Consider the following 16,055-nt stretch of genomic DNA (forward strand, 5'->3'; position numbering starts at 1 on the left):
TCTGAGCGCAGCTTCTTTCTGAGCCGCTGCATTAAATACGTGCAGCAGAGTATTGGTCACAGTCTGGATACAGCTTTGGCTGAAAAATTTGAAAGGAGAGTAGCTGAAGTGGAAGAAGCTGCCTCATATGGATGTCTGGAAGACTGAAACCTAATACAGGCGTAATCTCTCACATCCCGTCACAGTGTCTGGACTGGCATTCAAAAGGGCACTCTCAACTAAGGTCAAAATTGAGGTGTTGGAGAAAGGCAGAAAAACGTACGTGGAAAAACTTGCCAATACCAGGCAGCCTTTGGCTCTCCTTCCCCAATGGGGACTTCACTTCTTGATCACAGACTGCCCAGTCTGGGTGCTGAGGACAAGGTCTCCCCTTTGCTCTTTGCAATCCAGATGTAACTGGGAAGTGGAAAAGTGGAGAGCAAACCCCAGGAATTATCATAATCACTGTTAAGGATCATATTCAACCACTAGACCAGGTCCTTCTGGTGCTACCTGTTGCAGAGTTTGCTAAAACTCTTAGAGTAAGAAAGGGTGCAAGAGGAGTAAATGGGGACAAAGAAATCTGACCATTCCCTCACTGAGGGGGGATCCGAGCCACCTGACTCCAGGGCATCCCAAATGCTGTTCCTTCCATTGCTGGGGAGCAAAGGGACTGATCCAGCAGTAAGGAAGTGCCAAGGGGCAAATACACCCAGCATGCTGCCCAGCTGCTGTAGCCTAAGTCTGTAGGGCATTTTCCTTATTTTTTTTGCTCATGTGGGGAGATCACTTGCCTTCAAAAAGATCTTTGAGATGTTATTCCCAGGCGAACGACATGGTCAAATATGTCCACAGTGTGCAGGCAAGAGCTGACTTCAGTCACATTTCCACCCGAGAGGGATGGAGCACCCCAAATACAGCCACAATCATCAATGTTCTTCCCAAGCTTGGAGAGAAACCACCTCCTATTGAAATAGCTTAGAGTTAACATAGGAACCAAATTCTGGGGCATTATTTTGGCCGCACCGCTGTTGGGGAGCAGCTGTATGCTTAATCACTGCCTCCTTAAAATCAATGGGATCCGACCCACAGCCTGCCCGTTCCTGTGGCATCTGGGTACGTGGCAAAAGAAAGGCTGAATGATAAAGCAGCAGTGAAAGTAAGGGGGGGCCGAAAGGAAAAGCCTTCCTTTGAACAAAAGCCTGCCTCGAAGGTACAGTGTTCCTCAGAGCTCTGAAATGCACGAACTGTTGCTTTCTTTTTTTGGCTTTTCAGCGTTCTATTTTGTTTCTTTACGGACAGTCTGTTCTCGCTCCTGTTATTACTCTTAAGTACTGCACCCCCATTGGTTGGGGGTGTTTTGTAAATGACTTCATTAGCATTTATTTAGACCTCTGCCTTAGGAAGCAGCCTTGATTGATGGGCTCATTGTCTGGACTTTCCGAATGACTCTGTGCCTGTACTTATCTCCATTATTCCATTCAGTTTTAAGCAACTGTGACCTTTTTTGGGGGTGTGTGTTGGGGCTGTTTTTAATCTTTAGTACTTTCTTCAGACCTTAATTCTCACAAAGCTGGTCCGGGTGAATGTTATTGCCCCTTTCCCTTTTATAAGTTCGGGGAATAGATGCAGAGAGAGCAGAGGTTTTGCTATAAATCAAGCACGGCATCCCAGCTGGAGCTGGAATCAGAACAGAGGAGATCCTGGCTCCATCCTCAGCGTTCGGGCTGTGTTCTGGGCTTTGCACTTTGTAGCAGAGTTAGGAAACACGAAGACAGCAGGTATGGGCACGTGGGGATCAATCCCATCTGCTGTGAGTTTTCATACCAGAAATAATCTCCCTGTTTCACACCCAGGTCCTTGTAGGATACCAAAGTGGATATTAAAGGGACACAGACTGCCCCGTGGATAACCTGCAGCCATAGGAAGTGGTGTGTCTGTGTGGCAGCTCCATGCTGGGCAATGGCTGAGTGGACTGGGAGAGGTCATCTGCCTTCAGCTGAAGTTAGAAGGTCCTGGAGCTACTTAGTGATGCTGTGAGCCTATGGTGGCTGCTGTTAACTGTGTTTCTAATGGGAGGTACAAGTGATGTATCAGCCTCCAGGAGCAATGAAGATCCCACAGTGTACTTGGCGTGGTTTGGGTTATTACTTTTACAAAAACAGATTCTGATTCTGGTCTTCTGATTCTGCAAAATACTGCATGTTTTTGGGTAGCCATGGTTTCATGGAGAATGGAGTTGTTGGCTGCTTAGTGCCTCACAGACCTGGAGCCCCTGTTGGATGTAAAAGATGCTATGAAAAAAAATCAAAATAATTCCTGTTTTCAATAATTTAATCTCAGTATCCTAATTTACTTTTAGCAGAAACTAGTACAGATTTCGTACCTATGGAGGAAAAGGGAAGAAAGCGAGTGATTAACAGGCACCTTACGTTCGGCACATGTAGCACAGAGTGTTTCACAGAGGATGACGACAGCTGAAAATTCTCACTCTTTCCTGTTGCTGGATCAGATTCCTTCAGTAGAAAGAGGGCAGGCTGCCCTGGGAAATATCTCCGTAGGCCCAGGCCCCCTCTGACATGGGGTCAAATATTCTGGGTCGTATAGCTGAAGGCCGTGTGATGAAACTCAATATTACAATAGATCAAGTGCCATGCCACATGGAGCTGACGTGCTGCTGTGTGAGCAGAGGTGCAGCGCCCAGCAGATGCTCAGGGAGGACCAGGGCTCCAGGCAGAACCACGGCTTGGCTGGGCTGCAGGCAGGAGCCTGGGCCTTGGGGGATTGTTTTCTCTGCCCTACATGGAGTTTGAAAAACTGGAAGCCTTGAGGTTCCCAAAAAGAGAAAGTGGCACTTTCCTCTTGTCCGATGCCAAAGTCTTAAATTAAAGCCTATTAAATGTCTGGGTGCAAAGAGTGAAAAATTAACTATCACTCGTATTGAAATGTGACTGATAGGAGTTTCAGGGCAGAGACTGATCCCTCACTAGGCATGTGAGGCAGCCTGTCCCCTCTTCCAGAAAAACAAATCCCCATGAATTGCCTCCAAACCTCATTTTCAATGCTCAGATCACTTCACATCAATTTCTGCTGCAGATATCAAAGTAAGCCCCCGTTTTCATCTTTTTGTTTTCAGATAAAAAAAGACTTATCCTCTGACATTTGGGAAAGGTGAAGGTGTTGCCAAGCACTGAGCTGTCACAGTGTGCTCTCTGATTAAGTCCCATCAGTCAGATTTTGTTCTTCTGTTCCCATCCCTGCCAGAAACGCAGGAGCTGATGGCAAAGACTCCCATATTCTGCAGAAGTGGCACATACAATTTTACAGCCTTATTCTCTGCCTGCAGCCCAAGGCACGTTGCACGTTAACATCTTGAAATCTCAAAGCAATGTGGAAAAGTAAGATTGAACAGTGAAAACCCAAACTATTTTTACTGCAGTTCACCTAATAAAATGCTCAGAATTCCTAGAACTTTTAAGACTTTCTGAAACTTTATTGCCACTTAGGATTGTTTCTAATTTTTGTACCAATAAAATTCAGATCTTCAGGATAATATGGCAAGTGTCAGCAGTATTAACGTTATTTTGTGGAGTCAGATGAGTGCTGGTGGAAGGAGCTGGATGTGAGCAGATCGCTCACAGCGAGGTGCTGCTATGGCACGGGCAGTTTTGGTGTTCAGTTTCAGCCTCCTCCTTCTGTTTAGGAGTGCCTATGTCCACTCAGGTTCTTTTTCCCTTCACCAAAACAGGTAAAAAACCCTTCTCCTTATTTCTACTGGAAATCTTGGGGTTCTGACCAATTCTTGTCTATGTGTCACTAAGCAGCTTTTCAGTGAGAGTGATATAATTACTATTATGAGCCAGTATCTTGTAAACTTGTTTCTTTTGGAACCCTCTCCCAATCCCCAAGAACATTATTTCCATGCCTGTATTTCTCTTGGATGGGATCTCACACTGCAACCGCCCTGGGTTAACACTACCAGAAGCCTGAAGTGCTGGCGTGGCTGGGAGCTCTCCCATTGATCACCTTCCAGTAACTCCCAGTGCCTCGGTGTCCTGCAGGCTGGTGGCTGAGCTGTGCCTTCACGTCAGCCCAGTTGCATTACCATCCCTTTGATTTCGCTCTCTGCAGTCAAATAAAGTGCAATCACAGAAGTAAGGGATGACATACGCGTTGTAACTACAAACATTACAAATTCTTCATCACAAAAAGATTCAAAACTGTGAGAGAAAGGGCGTGTTCTGTGATTCCTTCCTTCTACTGCCTCTCAGACCTACTCTCCTCCAAAATTTGAAGCCTCTGGGGTGACACTGTTCTTCCGGATGGGAGAGGGATTTTGTTTATGTGTAACAGAAGGTGCTGAGCTGGAGAGGGACAGACTCCTAAGCTTGTATCTGTCCTGCTAGGAGCTGAGTTCCAGGCAGCTAATTAACTTTCAAATACATCTAATGGTGAGACAGCAAATAGTCAGAGGAACAACCAAATATGTCCTTAAGTTTGGAAGAATCCTATCCAGGAAATCTTACGGGGCCATGTCTCTTTATTATAAGCCTGGAAGTTTTCCCTGCTTTGTGAAAGCAAGCACTTCTCTTAAATGTGGTCGGGTTTTTGTTTTGTTTTGTTTTACAAACTGCAGAGGAACCTAATATTTATTTCATGGTTTGCTCTACTCACAGCTCCCCAGATTTCTTGTGTCTGAAGTGCTGGCCAGGAAAACTCCTTTCCATGGGTGTTCTCATGAGTTTCACAGAAGCTTCTATAAGCTGTGGTGCTTATGGAACTGCCAGCCTACAGAGGACACCATGCTGTAGAGATGGTTCTTCCTCTCATGGTAGTGCTTCATCCCTTCTCTTCCTTGGATCTGACACACAGATCCCCACTCTCTCTCCCTTCAGGCAGCTCTGCAGTGCAGGGGGTTTTGGTCTGTGCACCGCTGCCACCTGTGATGCAAAATCTGAGGGTCACCCACCAAACCTGCACTTCCGTTTTCTGGCTTCCCAAGACAGCCGACTTGTGCATGAATGCAATCTGAGGGCAAGTGAAGCTTCTGACCACATAAATGGTGTATTTGTGTGTCTTGGTGGATGAAAAGCTGGACATGAGCCAGCAGTGTGCACTTGCAGCCCAGAAGGCCAACAGTGTACTGAGCTGCATTGACAGAGGGGTGGCAGTGGGAAGGGAGGTGATTGTCCCCCTCTGCTCTGCTCTTGTGAGGCCCCATCTGGAGTACTGCATCCAGGTCTGGGGCTCCCAACACAAGATGATGTGGAGCTCTTGGAGCGGATCCAGAAGAGGGACACAAAGATGCTTAGAGTGGAGTAACTCTCCTATGGAGAAAGGTTGAGGGAGTTGGGCTTGTTCAACTTTGAGAAGAGAAGGCTCCAATGAGAACTCATTGCAGCCTTCCAGCATTCAAAGGGAGCTTATAAGCAGGAGAGGGACCAATATTTCACATGGTCTAATAGCGACAGGACAAGGGGGCATGGCTTTAAACTATAAGAATGGAGATTTAGGTTAGATGTTAGGAAGAAATTCTTTACACAGAGAGTGGTGAGTGACACTGGCACTGCTGCCCGGAGCTGTGGATACCTCATCCCTGGAGATGCCACACAGCCTGATTGATGAGAGGCACTCATCCCACAGGATGGGTTGGGACTGGATGGGCTTTAAGGTTGCTTCTAACACAATCCATTTGATGATTCTGTGATTTCCTGTCCAAAACCCTCAGCAGCTCTCAGTGAGCTGTGCTCTGGCATGATCAGTCCTGTTCCAGCCCTTTGCCGTGGAGCCCCACAGTGTCCTCAGCAGCTCCATGGTGACAGTGCTGCCAAATAGCAAATTAGCCTTCAGGACAGCATCTGGTTTTACCAGGAAAAAAAATAACTAAATGTATGTTTATGGCAACAACAACAACAAGAAAAACAAACAAACAAAAAGAAAAGAAAAATTTCAAGTCTTGAATGATGCCACGGGGTTGTCCTTCCTGTCAAACACTTCTTTATGGGCTTGCTCTCCCATGTGTGGAGCTGTGCTGTGCTGCAAGCCGGGGCCGTGAACCCAGCGGCCGCAGCCCCCCCATGCTGGCTGTACCCTCGCCGGCGCACGTCGGCAGTGGCGGCCGGGAGGAGGGTGAGGGGAGTTAAATCACGGTTAAATAAGGCGTGTTGTTCTCTCAGCAACCCCCTCCCTGCGAGCTGGAGCGAGGTCTTGCCGGACCCCTGCGGCTCTCCGAGACTGATGGAGATGAGACTGGGGAGTCCCTGCCCCGCTGGGTTTCTGGGGAGATTTTGTAAGTGTTTTCAAGGCAGAGCAATGTCCTGGTACCCTCCCGATGCCCCCAGAGAAACAGTGTTGGGTTTAATCATTTTTACAAAGCAGAAAGAAATCTGTCCCTATAAAAATCTGATGAGGTTGGCTGCCAAGACCCCCTTTGCACCTTCATGGCATCCCTACAGGAAAGAGGGGAGATATTTTGGGGAGCCAGGAGACATAGGTATTGCTCCTGGGGTCAGCAGCTGCCCAATACTTTTCCATAGAATTTTTTGGAAGCTGGGCTTTTGCATCAGATGATGGCTCCCTGTGGGAAGAAGCCCTTGGAACCAACTCCAGCTCTAGAGGTGACACTACACAACACAACCCCAGGAGGGAGAGAGGGCAGCAGCTCAGGTGTGTGCTGAATGCAGGTGTGCTCAATTTGTGTGCTTGAGCCCCTCAGCTGGAACTGAGTTGGGTGGGAAGCACAGTGCTAGGGCTGGGACTGAGTGCAGTGGGTGTCTCTCCAGAGCAAGGTAAGGCTGAATGGGGTTTTCTTTGAGTTTTCTTGCAAGTTCTTGTGTTTGTGGCATAGTTTTTACTGGTGGGTTGAGGACAGTAGGTGGAAGGCAGGGAGCTCAGGCTGGTGCTGGAGGATGCTCTTTGGGGAAGGTTGTTTTGGTTGGGACAACCCTTGTTTTGCTGCATTTTGGTGGTAGGAGTTGGAGATAACTCGCCTGGGGCACAAAATTGAAGCAAGAGGACTTGGGAAGGGTGATGAACATGCTGGTGCCTCACCAGGAGTGCTGAGGGGGAAGTTTTGAGGCTGGATTTCAGATTTAGTTTTTGCTACAAACGTGTTGTCCCCCTTGTAGAAGATGTGAAATCTTTAGAGGTTCTCTGAAGCAGGATTATTTTATCTCTCTTTCGCAGAGTTGAAATGAAATATGAAGCTCGTAGATGTAATGGTTTTCTGTTTCTGTTACAAATCCTTTCTGAAGTTGATGCATGTACTGCATGGAGTTGCTTGGCCTTCCCAAGGCCCAAGCTCTACAAGGCAAGCTGCATTGCTGTGTCCTGCTGTGGGGGGCATTTCCTGGCTGGGTGGCTGCAGCAGGATGCTGCTGTGCTGTGCCTTCCAGATGAGGGCAGATATCACTGCCATGGGCGCTGCCCAGTTGTGTCTCAGAGATTGGCTTGGTGCTGGTGTGGGCTCAGCAGTAGAATGACAAAAATGCAAGAACAGAAGCTATGATTCTGACATAATCCTGTGGCACTGACATCTGGGGCTATGGGCACTAGCATAACTGAGCCTCAGCATGTTGGTGTCTGACCAGATCAGTGAACTACAGAGTGGGAAAGGTTGGGATTTATAGGATTTCGCCACCTAAATCTATGCTTTGGAGCTGATTGTTTCCTTCACTCTCCTCCCCAAGCTCTCTATAATCCTGCCCGTTTTGTGGTTCTCGCTATTGAACCTCTTGAGAAGCTGAAATATTTGCCGTGTCATTTGTGTTTGAGGACTTCCTGCACACCTTGCTGCGTGATTCATTCACAGCTCTGTGTAAGACGTGGAGCTTTGCCTCTGCTCTGGCTTTGTGAGCAGACGTGGATTCTGAAGCAAGAAGCAATGGCTTATCTCCCTCTTATGGCCACACTGAGAATGGCCGCGTTGCACACAGCCTCTTCGTAAGGAGCAAAGGGAGCAGGGAGTGCTGGTCACCTGTGAGATTTGGCTCTTGTGGTGTGGAGGCCGTTTGCAAGGAATTAAGCTGACCTTTCCACTACAATATGAACAGGAAAATACTGTGAAGCGGTCAAGCCGATCTGGTTTCCTGTGCGTTTGAACTGGCAATGAGAGAAACTGGTCTCCAGTTTGGCAAGAAGCTGGAGAATGGGATCCCTTTTGACTGAAGATCCCTGTAGATGTGGTAGAAGAGCCAAATGCTCCCTTAAGGCTCCCGTTGTGATTTCTGGACCTCTTGGCACTCCTCCTTTCAACTGAGCTCAAAATGATGTATTGATAAATCTCTATGGCAGGCATATTGTCTGTGCCTTGTCAGAACCAGCCATGCTTGTCCTAATATTAGGAGAGGAAGCAGAGCTGAACATGGTTTGGGTGTGAGACACCTGAACTGCATAACTATCTGTGTGGATCAGAATACTTTGGCAAATAGTGCCACATAAGCAGCAGCATCCCTGACTGATGGTGAGATGCCTCTTCTGCTGATGATGTTAAATTGATGTTGTAGTGCTGGGCCTGAACCAAATGAGCCTGCTCTAATTGAAGGTTATGGGCAGGAAATCAGAAGCAGTCTTGTTATCACAATTTCTGAAGTTACTGCTTGTTCTTTCAGATGTGTTAACTGATAGAGTGCAGGCCTCTGGTATTTTGTAGCAATGCTTCAGATGCTCAAGAGCCCACTTTGCACTTGCAAAAGGACTGGGAGAATGCATGCGTCCAAAATCTAGGCTCAGGTGACACACTGTGGTCTTGACAAGGTGGTTGGCAGCTGTTTGAGTATCTTGCTGATTGATGCCTTAGCAGCATTGGAATGCCATGTCTGTGAAAACTTAAAATGTGTTTAATAGTTTTGGATTAATCAGAGCACAGAACACAATGTTTACTGTATTGCTGGAACTGAGATCCGTAGGTTACAAACACTCCAGGACACCTTGCTTTGCAGGAAAGCTGCAAAGATGTGTGCTATACAGTGTCCAGATTAATTCCTCAAGCCTGCTTTTGCCAGAAGGGTCAGCTGAATGAGCTTAACGCAATCCACTTCCTTGTGCTCTGCCACGTCTGGCTAAAGTGACTAGAGAGATCCATCAAGGCAGCCAGGAAGGTGCAGCAGCTGATGCAAAGAACATACAAGTATCCACATATGGCTTTTTCAGTGGATTTCCACTGTCTTAATCTTCCTCATCTTCCTTTACTGGGAATCGTTCTTTAGGCTATGATACCTTGCTTTCACTTACTCTATTGCTCCCTCTGAAGATCAGGATATTTTGCTTCACAGTGTTTTGGTCCCACAGGACATGTGGTAACTCCATTAATAGCCAAGCAACAGCTAGAACTTCAGTCACTGCCTAATATACCACTTGGCTGTGATGGCCAGTACAGGGACAACAGACTGCAGTCATGCAGTCCTTCCACACAGGTTTCCTTCTAATTCTGGAGTCATGAATAGACACTAAGTTGTATAATTAAAGCCTGTAGCCTGGTCTGCAAGATGTAGTATGGAATCATCTTGAAATCCTCATCAGCTATAATGCCTAACCCTTACACTTGTACACCATTGTATCACAACTTGCTGATATGCTTCCTCTCATTCTCTTTTTTGGTATATTGATCAAGTACAGCATCCAATTCCCTGCCCACTCCAGGACTTTAGGGAGGTATTTTAACTTTACAGGCAGGCAGACAGGTCAAACAACTTGCCCCAGTTGTGGCTGTGAGCTAGCAGGACTCTTCATCTCCTGGTTCCCCATCCAGTACCTACCTGCTGAGCCAGGCTGGCTCATGCCCCCTCTGCAATCTGCCCGTTTCCATAGGGCAAAGCAGACACTGAGTGGCAGGGCTGGTTTTGCAAGAATGCAACTCCCTGTTTTCTTTAGACTGCAGTTAGTGTCTTGTATTCAGCAGAAGCAAATACATGTGACTGGGACAGGCACAGCCAAGGAGGCAGAAAATCTTTTAAGCTTCTTCACGTTATTAGTATATTAGATGGGGAAAAAAAATGTTGGAACTTACTTTATTGAAAGCATGAATATATTGATATAAGAAAGCAAACTTGATGTATTAAATGGCTGTCCAGGAACAGTCAACCTGAATGTGAGTAGGACTGTGAAATCAGGCCATGTGAGGCTCATCTTCCTAATGTACTGTCCTGCCTCTCCAGCTCCACAAAGATCTGCTTATTGAATTACTCTAGTCTTAGACCTGTCAGCCTCACTAGACTCTTTAGATAGCATTTAACATATCCAGCATAGCAACGTAAACCAACTGATCAGTTAACTTTACTCTGACACCCTACTAGACAAGGGAACAATTTCACTTCTTCAGTAGGACCTATCTTGTATTCTCAACTCTTCTTTGTTCCAGCATGAAGCTATTAAGGCTGACTCTTGTTCCTGACAAATACATATAACCAATGGACGTTACCCAGCACTGCTTCTGTGTGATAAAAGACTAAAGATGTGTTTCCAAAGCACATTGTTATCTTATGGACTCTCATCTGAGGTTAACAAAGTATTGTCAGAGCTGGATTTATCTATGAACTGTGTAAGGCTGCACTTCTGTTAGGCTTCCAGCAATCAGGATTCCTGGATTTTTTTAAGCAGATTTTCCTTAGAGAGGGAAAAACAAAACAAAACCCCAAAAACAATTGAAAGAGCTGGGAGTCGTGCTTCTTGAAGCTTTTTATTGCAAAAGGTACGGACATTTGCAGGCAGAATACTTAACTGCATTTTCTATTTGACTGTCGTCCAGGGGACACTGCATGCATTCAAGCTGAAAGCACTGGGCAGTTTCCACTAGGCACCTGAGAAATTTCATGGGAAAGTCTTTCAAGTTGAAAGAGACAAGTTTCAAACTACTTTGGTGCCCTTTGCTTTCCACAGTTACCTGGGAAATAAGAATTAAACCAGCTATAGTCATAGCTAACTGTAAACGTTTTCCTGTGATGCAACAGAAATTGAGATAATTGATCCTGAAGTGGTCTTTCCAGTTTTAAATAGGAAATGTATTTTTTTAGAGCAATCAGTGCAATGGATTACAGCTGACCTGGCCCCTATTCTCCCCACTGCATTATGCAGCTGAGGTGCAAGATCTTCTTTTATATAGTCCAAATAAGAGGAGACATCATACAGCTTGTATGTAGTCACCAACAGGCTGCCCCAGACCCCAGAAAGGCTTTTCTCCCTTCTCCCAAGTCTAACATCAACTCAAACCAATTCCTTATTCACTCCAAATAAGATCAAGTTCTTTTTTTTTGTTTTTTTTTGTCCCACCCTCTTGCCTGAAGGCATGATTACTAAGAATACACACTGCTCTCTGTACTGCCATTAACACCAAAAATATCTCCATGTTTTGGCTGTCCCTCCACACACAGAACTCTGGATACATCTGAATTTCTGTGCCTTCCAACGAGTCAGATACAGGGTAATCATCTTTGACAGACACCAATCCTGTACCAAATGGAACAACTAATCCATTGTCAATCTAACAGGATGTGTTTTCCAACCGCAGCTGCTTAATATCAGGAACTCACTGCAAGAAAGAAAAAAAAGAGTTTAGAGGATGGCACTTTCAAGAATAAATACATTCATGTATATAAGAATATATTAATTAACAGCTGCTCTTAGCTGCAGGTCATAATGGGTTTCAAATTAGTTGAACCAGACAAATGCAGAGATGTTTCAAGGCACTGCGTCTGCAAGTCACAGACAACTTGGGATGATACTATGGGCGCTTTAACTTCTATCATTTCATTAAAATCCCATGCTAATTGCTGTAGTCATTCCAAGCATAAATAACCTACAGTAGCTGTTCCTACTGCCATCATAATAAATCAACGGTAGATGGAAGAAAAAAGCTTGCTTTCAGAAAGCACTAGTAATAGGAACAATTCATAATTAAAAACCACACTGCATGACAAAAGCAAGTTTGCCAGCAAAGCTGCAGATTGGAAATTTGTGTTAAGACAGTGCTCCTCAGTAACGTGCACAGTATGACACAGGGCCTCAGAAACGGGGTGCACAGTCATCTGTGTGAAGACAGAGTGGTAATTATTGCCCCCTGAGGCCCCTTGAGTTATTTTAATCACAAAAGCCAGAATGAACTTGTCTGTGACAAAGGCACCTTCAGTCCTTTCAGCTGGAAAGATACAGGTTGCTCTATTTAAACCAGTGGATTGGAAATGAAGTTACTTGCTCTGAGACATTACCCTTACTGAATATTTCAGTCATTAACAATTCAACACTCCAGTGTAAGTTCTAAAGAAGAGCTATCTAAAAACTTCAATGCTAAAGCACAATAACATGTCACCACTCCACTTTCAGCTGTATGTCAGTAAAAGATTTATCTTTTTAATCCATTTGATGGCGTACTGAAAGCCATCCAGCCAATTCCTTGCTGATCACTAGTAGTCATGCTTTTACAGGAATAAAAGGCCTTTTGGTCTGATCCAAAACCAGCACTCACAGAGCCCACGGTGTTCCTTGATAGCTGTTTTACATCATACCTATGTCTTCAGTTCTAATATATTTTTAGCAGATACTTAAGTGGAAGCAGCTCAGATGACAGTCTGACACAGACAACATGCTGACGACCAAAGTGTCCTCCCAGTCAAGCCAGAAAGAACACAACACCTTCTCTATTTTATGTTATACAAACTACAGACGTGAGGTACACGAAAACAGTAGTAAGTGCAGAAATACAAGACCTTTAGGATGCATCCTGAGATGGAGCAGGAGGATCTTTATTCTCGGGCTCTGGAGGAGGAGCTGGCACGCTTTCCTCTTTCTTTTGTGCAGCCAAAAATTCATGAATCGCCCTCTCTATCTGGGGCCTGAAGATGTGGTTTAGTTTTGGATCCACCACCTGAGAAATAATTCTGTCCACTCCAGCTTCCAGCATTCCTGACCTTGAACAAAGACAAAGAAGTCATTCAGTTCCTCTGAAAAACTTCTCCCCAATCTCCTCCAGTAACTCTCTAGAGCCCTCCTGTCAACTGCAATTAGCATTAACATGGTGAGAACTGCAGCCCACTCAGAAGATCCTTAACAGGGAACTGTTTCAAACACCTATTTCTTCCCAACCCCCTCTCAATTTTCCCCATGGAATTAATGACTGACATCTGGTCTTCCAGGTACTTACATGGTACGTTGGACAAGAGCCACTTTAATAGGGTTTATGTGGAAACAAGGTCAACATGAAAGCAAATAAACATACTTTGGCACAAACAAGGGAAATAAGCTATTCTGAGAAGGGCAGGTGAGAGCAGTCTTCTTTTTCTTTTGGCTAACTTGAGGGAGAAAAGGCCTTCTCCCCACTAACACTGCTGTCACTCACTCCTTGTAACTGTTAGTCTAGACAGATGGGTATTAATTAAAAAAACAAGCACACGTAGCACACGGCAACGTTTCTGGAACTGAGCACTAGTAACCAAAATGACTTATTGCTTCAGGGGCTGCGTCAGACTCTTGGATTGCAGGGCACAGGCAGTCTAGCGGGCTTAAGTCATGTCTGCAAGGGAGCAGGGGCCAGGAAATGAAGACAGTGCCTGGTGTTTAGAAAAGCAGCCACAAGACTAGTAATGCTGTGCATACCGGTGAGCAACTGGGTGCAGGGTCACTGCACATCATGTCACCTCCAAGTAAGAGCATGTGTGTATGTGCAGCCAAAGGACAGCTATCTAGAGGCATGCCTTGACAGCCTGCAGCACTTGATCTTGCACTTGCAGTAGTGACGTGGATTCCTCAAACTCCTATAGCTGCTTGTCTATTCTTTATACCAGTAGCCTATATACAGTGAGCACTTTATGTTCTTCTAACTACAGACTCTCTGATACAACATTTTTCTATTGCCATTTTATTTTTGTGGTTGATTAGCACGAAATAAGAGGAAGCTTGAAGTGATAGAAGTGCCGAAGACTTCAAGTATAGATAGGAAATTCTGTACTTCCAGTGAATATCCTCTTCTATCATTAAAGAAGAAACACTGAAACTAACATTAAATACTACTGATTCACAGTATCCATCAAGAGAAATACAGTTTCTTCTGTGTGCAAAACATTCTAATAACTTTCCTTACAAGCATAAATGCCTTTATAAACTTCATTACTGCCTTCTTCCTAGAGCTGTAATGTTCTTATCCATGACTTTTAGTCAAACAATCTAAGGTTTATTCTTCAGGCTGTGATGAGTTAGCAGCAAGAGGTACAAAACCTGAATCTCTAAGCAGCAGACTTCAATCAGGCTTTCCTGTTGTGCTAGAAGTGTATCTTCAAGAGCTGAAAAAAGCTATCCCTTAGCTGCAGGAAATCAGGCTAGCCTAGTTCTATTACTGCCTGCTAGTGGCTGGAGACAACAACAGAAAGTTGTTCTGCAAATTATTAGGCTTCTGTGATGAGACACATAGTTGTATATTGTTTATCAAATAGCATTACCAGTGGTACACAGAATATTGCTTACTTACTGAATCACACTCTGTCTTAGTCCATTTCGTAATTGGTTTTTGTTCATTGCTGGATTCCATTCCTGTTTGTCCAGATGGGTCGATACAAAGTTGTCCACCTTCTGCCTCAAATTCTGATAGGCTGGCTAAAAAAAAAGTAAAATCCCATTAAACTGGTAAAAGATCTCAAATCCCTTGCCAGAATCTTTCATAGTACTTCTTTTGTTGTGTACACTACTGTTTGGTTGTCCACATTCTGCATCCCTTCACTTTCTGAACAAAGGTAAGCCTGTGCTTGACATAACTGGTAACTGCAAAGAACAGGTTGTCAGAGTAGCATTGCAATAACTGATTAGCAGTTAGCAATAACTTATTAGCAGGTTTCTTTAAAAATTGTTGTCTGCTCATAATGTTACTCAGTGAAATGCAAGCTGCATGTGCAGGCAGGTGTTGTTTAAACAGAGCTGTTCTTGTCTGGAAATCTTCTAACACAGAATTCCTAGGAAAGTGCCTCATATTGCAACTAACAAAGAAATAAGTTACTTGTTTCTGTGACACCTCTGCAAAAAATTCAAAGAGCTTCATCAATAGAAACATGGATCAGTTGCTGGTCACTGGAATTAACAAACCTACACAGTCATCCAGGAACAGCCAGCGCAGTGCAAGGAAAGCGTGTGACAACGCGTTTTACAATGTGATGGCACGCAGATGGGATTAAATGCACACATAGTGATGGATGAGCGCTGGTAACAGAAGTGCAGCACCACGGGCAGCAAAACCAGCCTGGGTGTCCCAGTCCTGCAGTGCTGATCTCACTGTGGCCGCCTTGTGCAGCCCCCTGGCAGCTTTTGGGACGGTTCTGCAGTTGAGGGGCGCAGGCTGGCATGGTTGCAGGTGCCGCAACGGGGTCCTGGCTCAAAACTGGAAGTCGAAGGGAGCAAAATACGATTCTGACTGGTAGCTGACGGCCGGCAGACGGCTCGGAGCACGCGTGGTAGCTGAGAAAGAAAGCCGCTCCGACCGCGTTCTGACAGGACCTGCAGGATGCTGCGACTGCGCGCGTTCTGAGCGGATAACGCACCATGAGGGAGGGCCGGGAGCTCAGAAGCCGCTCCGTTACCTTGGTGTCCACGTCGGCCAGGCAGTCCCGGCGGAAGCCATCGAACAGGCCGCGGCTCTTGAGCTGCTCCACGATGATGGCGATGAGCTGCGCGTCCCCAGGCGGCAGCGAGGCCGGGTTGGTGGCTCCGGGCCCGGAGCCCGAGGCTGCGCCGCCCGCGCTCCCCGCACCGCTTCCGCCTCCCGTACCGCCGCCTCCCCCCCCCGGGGCGGCCCCACCGGCGCCTCCGCTCTCGGACATGGCGCGCGGCCTGAGCCCGGGGCCCGCCAGCGGTTCCGGCCGTCCGCAACGGCGCGCGCCTTTTGCGTAGAAGCGGCGCGTTGCATCACGGGGAAGCGAGTCCTCCGCAAGGGGCGCCCTAGCGGGCCATGAGGAGCCGCTTCGCTCGGTAGAACTACAGCTCCCAGGGTGCACCGCGAACGCACTCCGCGGAACGGCGGGAGGGGAGGAACGCGTGGCTTTCGCAATGCATGTCGGGAACCGTAGTTCGGTTGGGCCGGGACCGGCCTGTCTGCCTGGAGGGCT

General features: G+C 46.2%; 1 protein-coding gene across 1 annotated transcript; it reads right to left on the bottom strand.

Annotated features, from left to right (window-relative positions):
* Positions 1-10,647: 10,647 nt before the first annotated feature.
* On the bottom strand, positions 10,648-15,824 carry BOD1 (biorientation of chromosomes in cell division 1). Its single transcript, XM_048960890.1, has 4 exons — positions 15,531-15,824; positions 14,432-14,556; positions 12,678-12,878; positions 10,648-11,503 (listed from the first exon to the last, which is right to left on the bottom strand). Exons 1-3 carry the CDS (start codon positions 15,768-15,770, stop codon positions 12,680-12,682), a joined length of 564 nt encoding a protein of 187 aa, XP_048816847.1. The 5' UTR covers positions 15,771-15,824; the 3' UTR covers positions 10,648-11,503; positions 12,678-12,679.
* Between the last annotated feature and the right edge of the window lie 231 nt (positions 15,825-16,055).

The sequence above is a fragment of the Lagopus muta genome, chromosome 14, assembly GCF_023343835.1.
Source record: "Lagopus muta isolate bLagMut1 chromosome 14, bLagMut1 primary, whole genome shotgun sequence".
NCBI lineage: Eukaryota > Metazoa > Chordata > Aves > Galliformes > Phasianidae > Lagopus > Lagopus muta.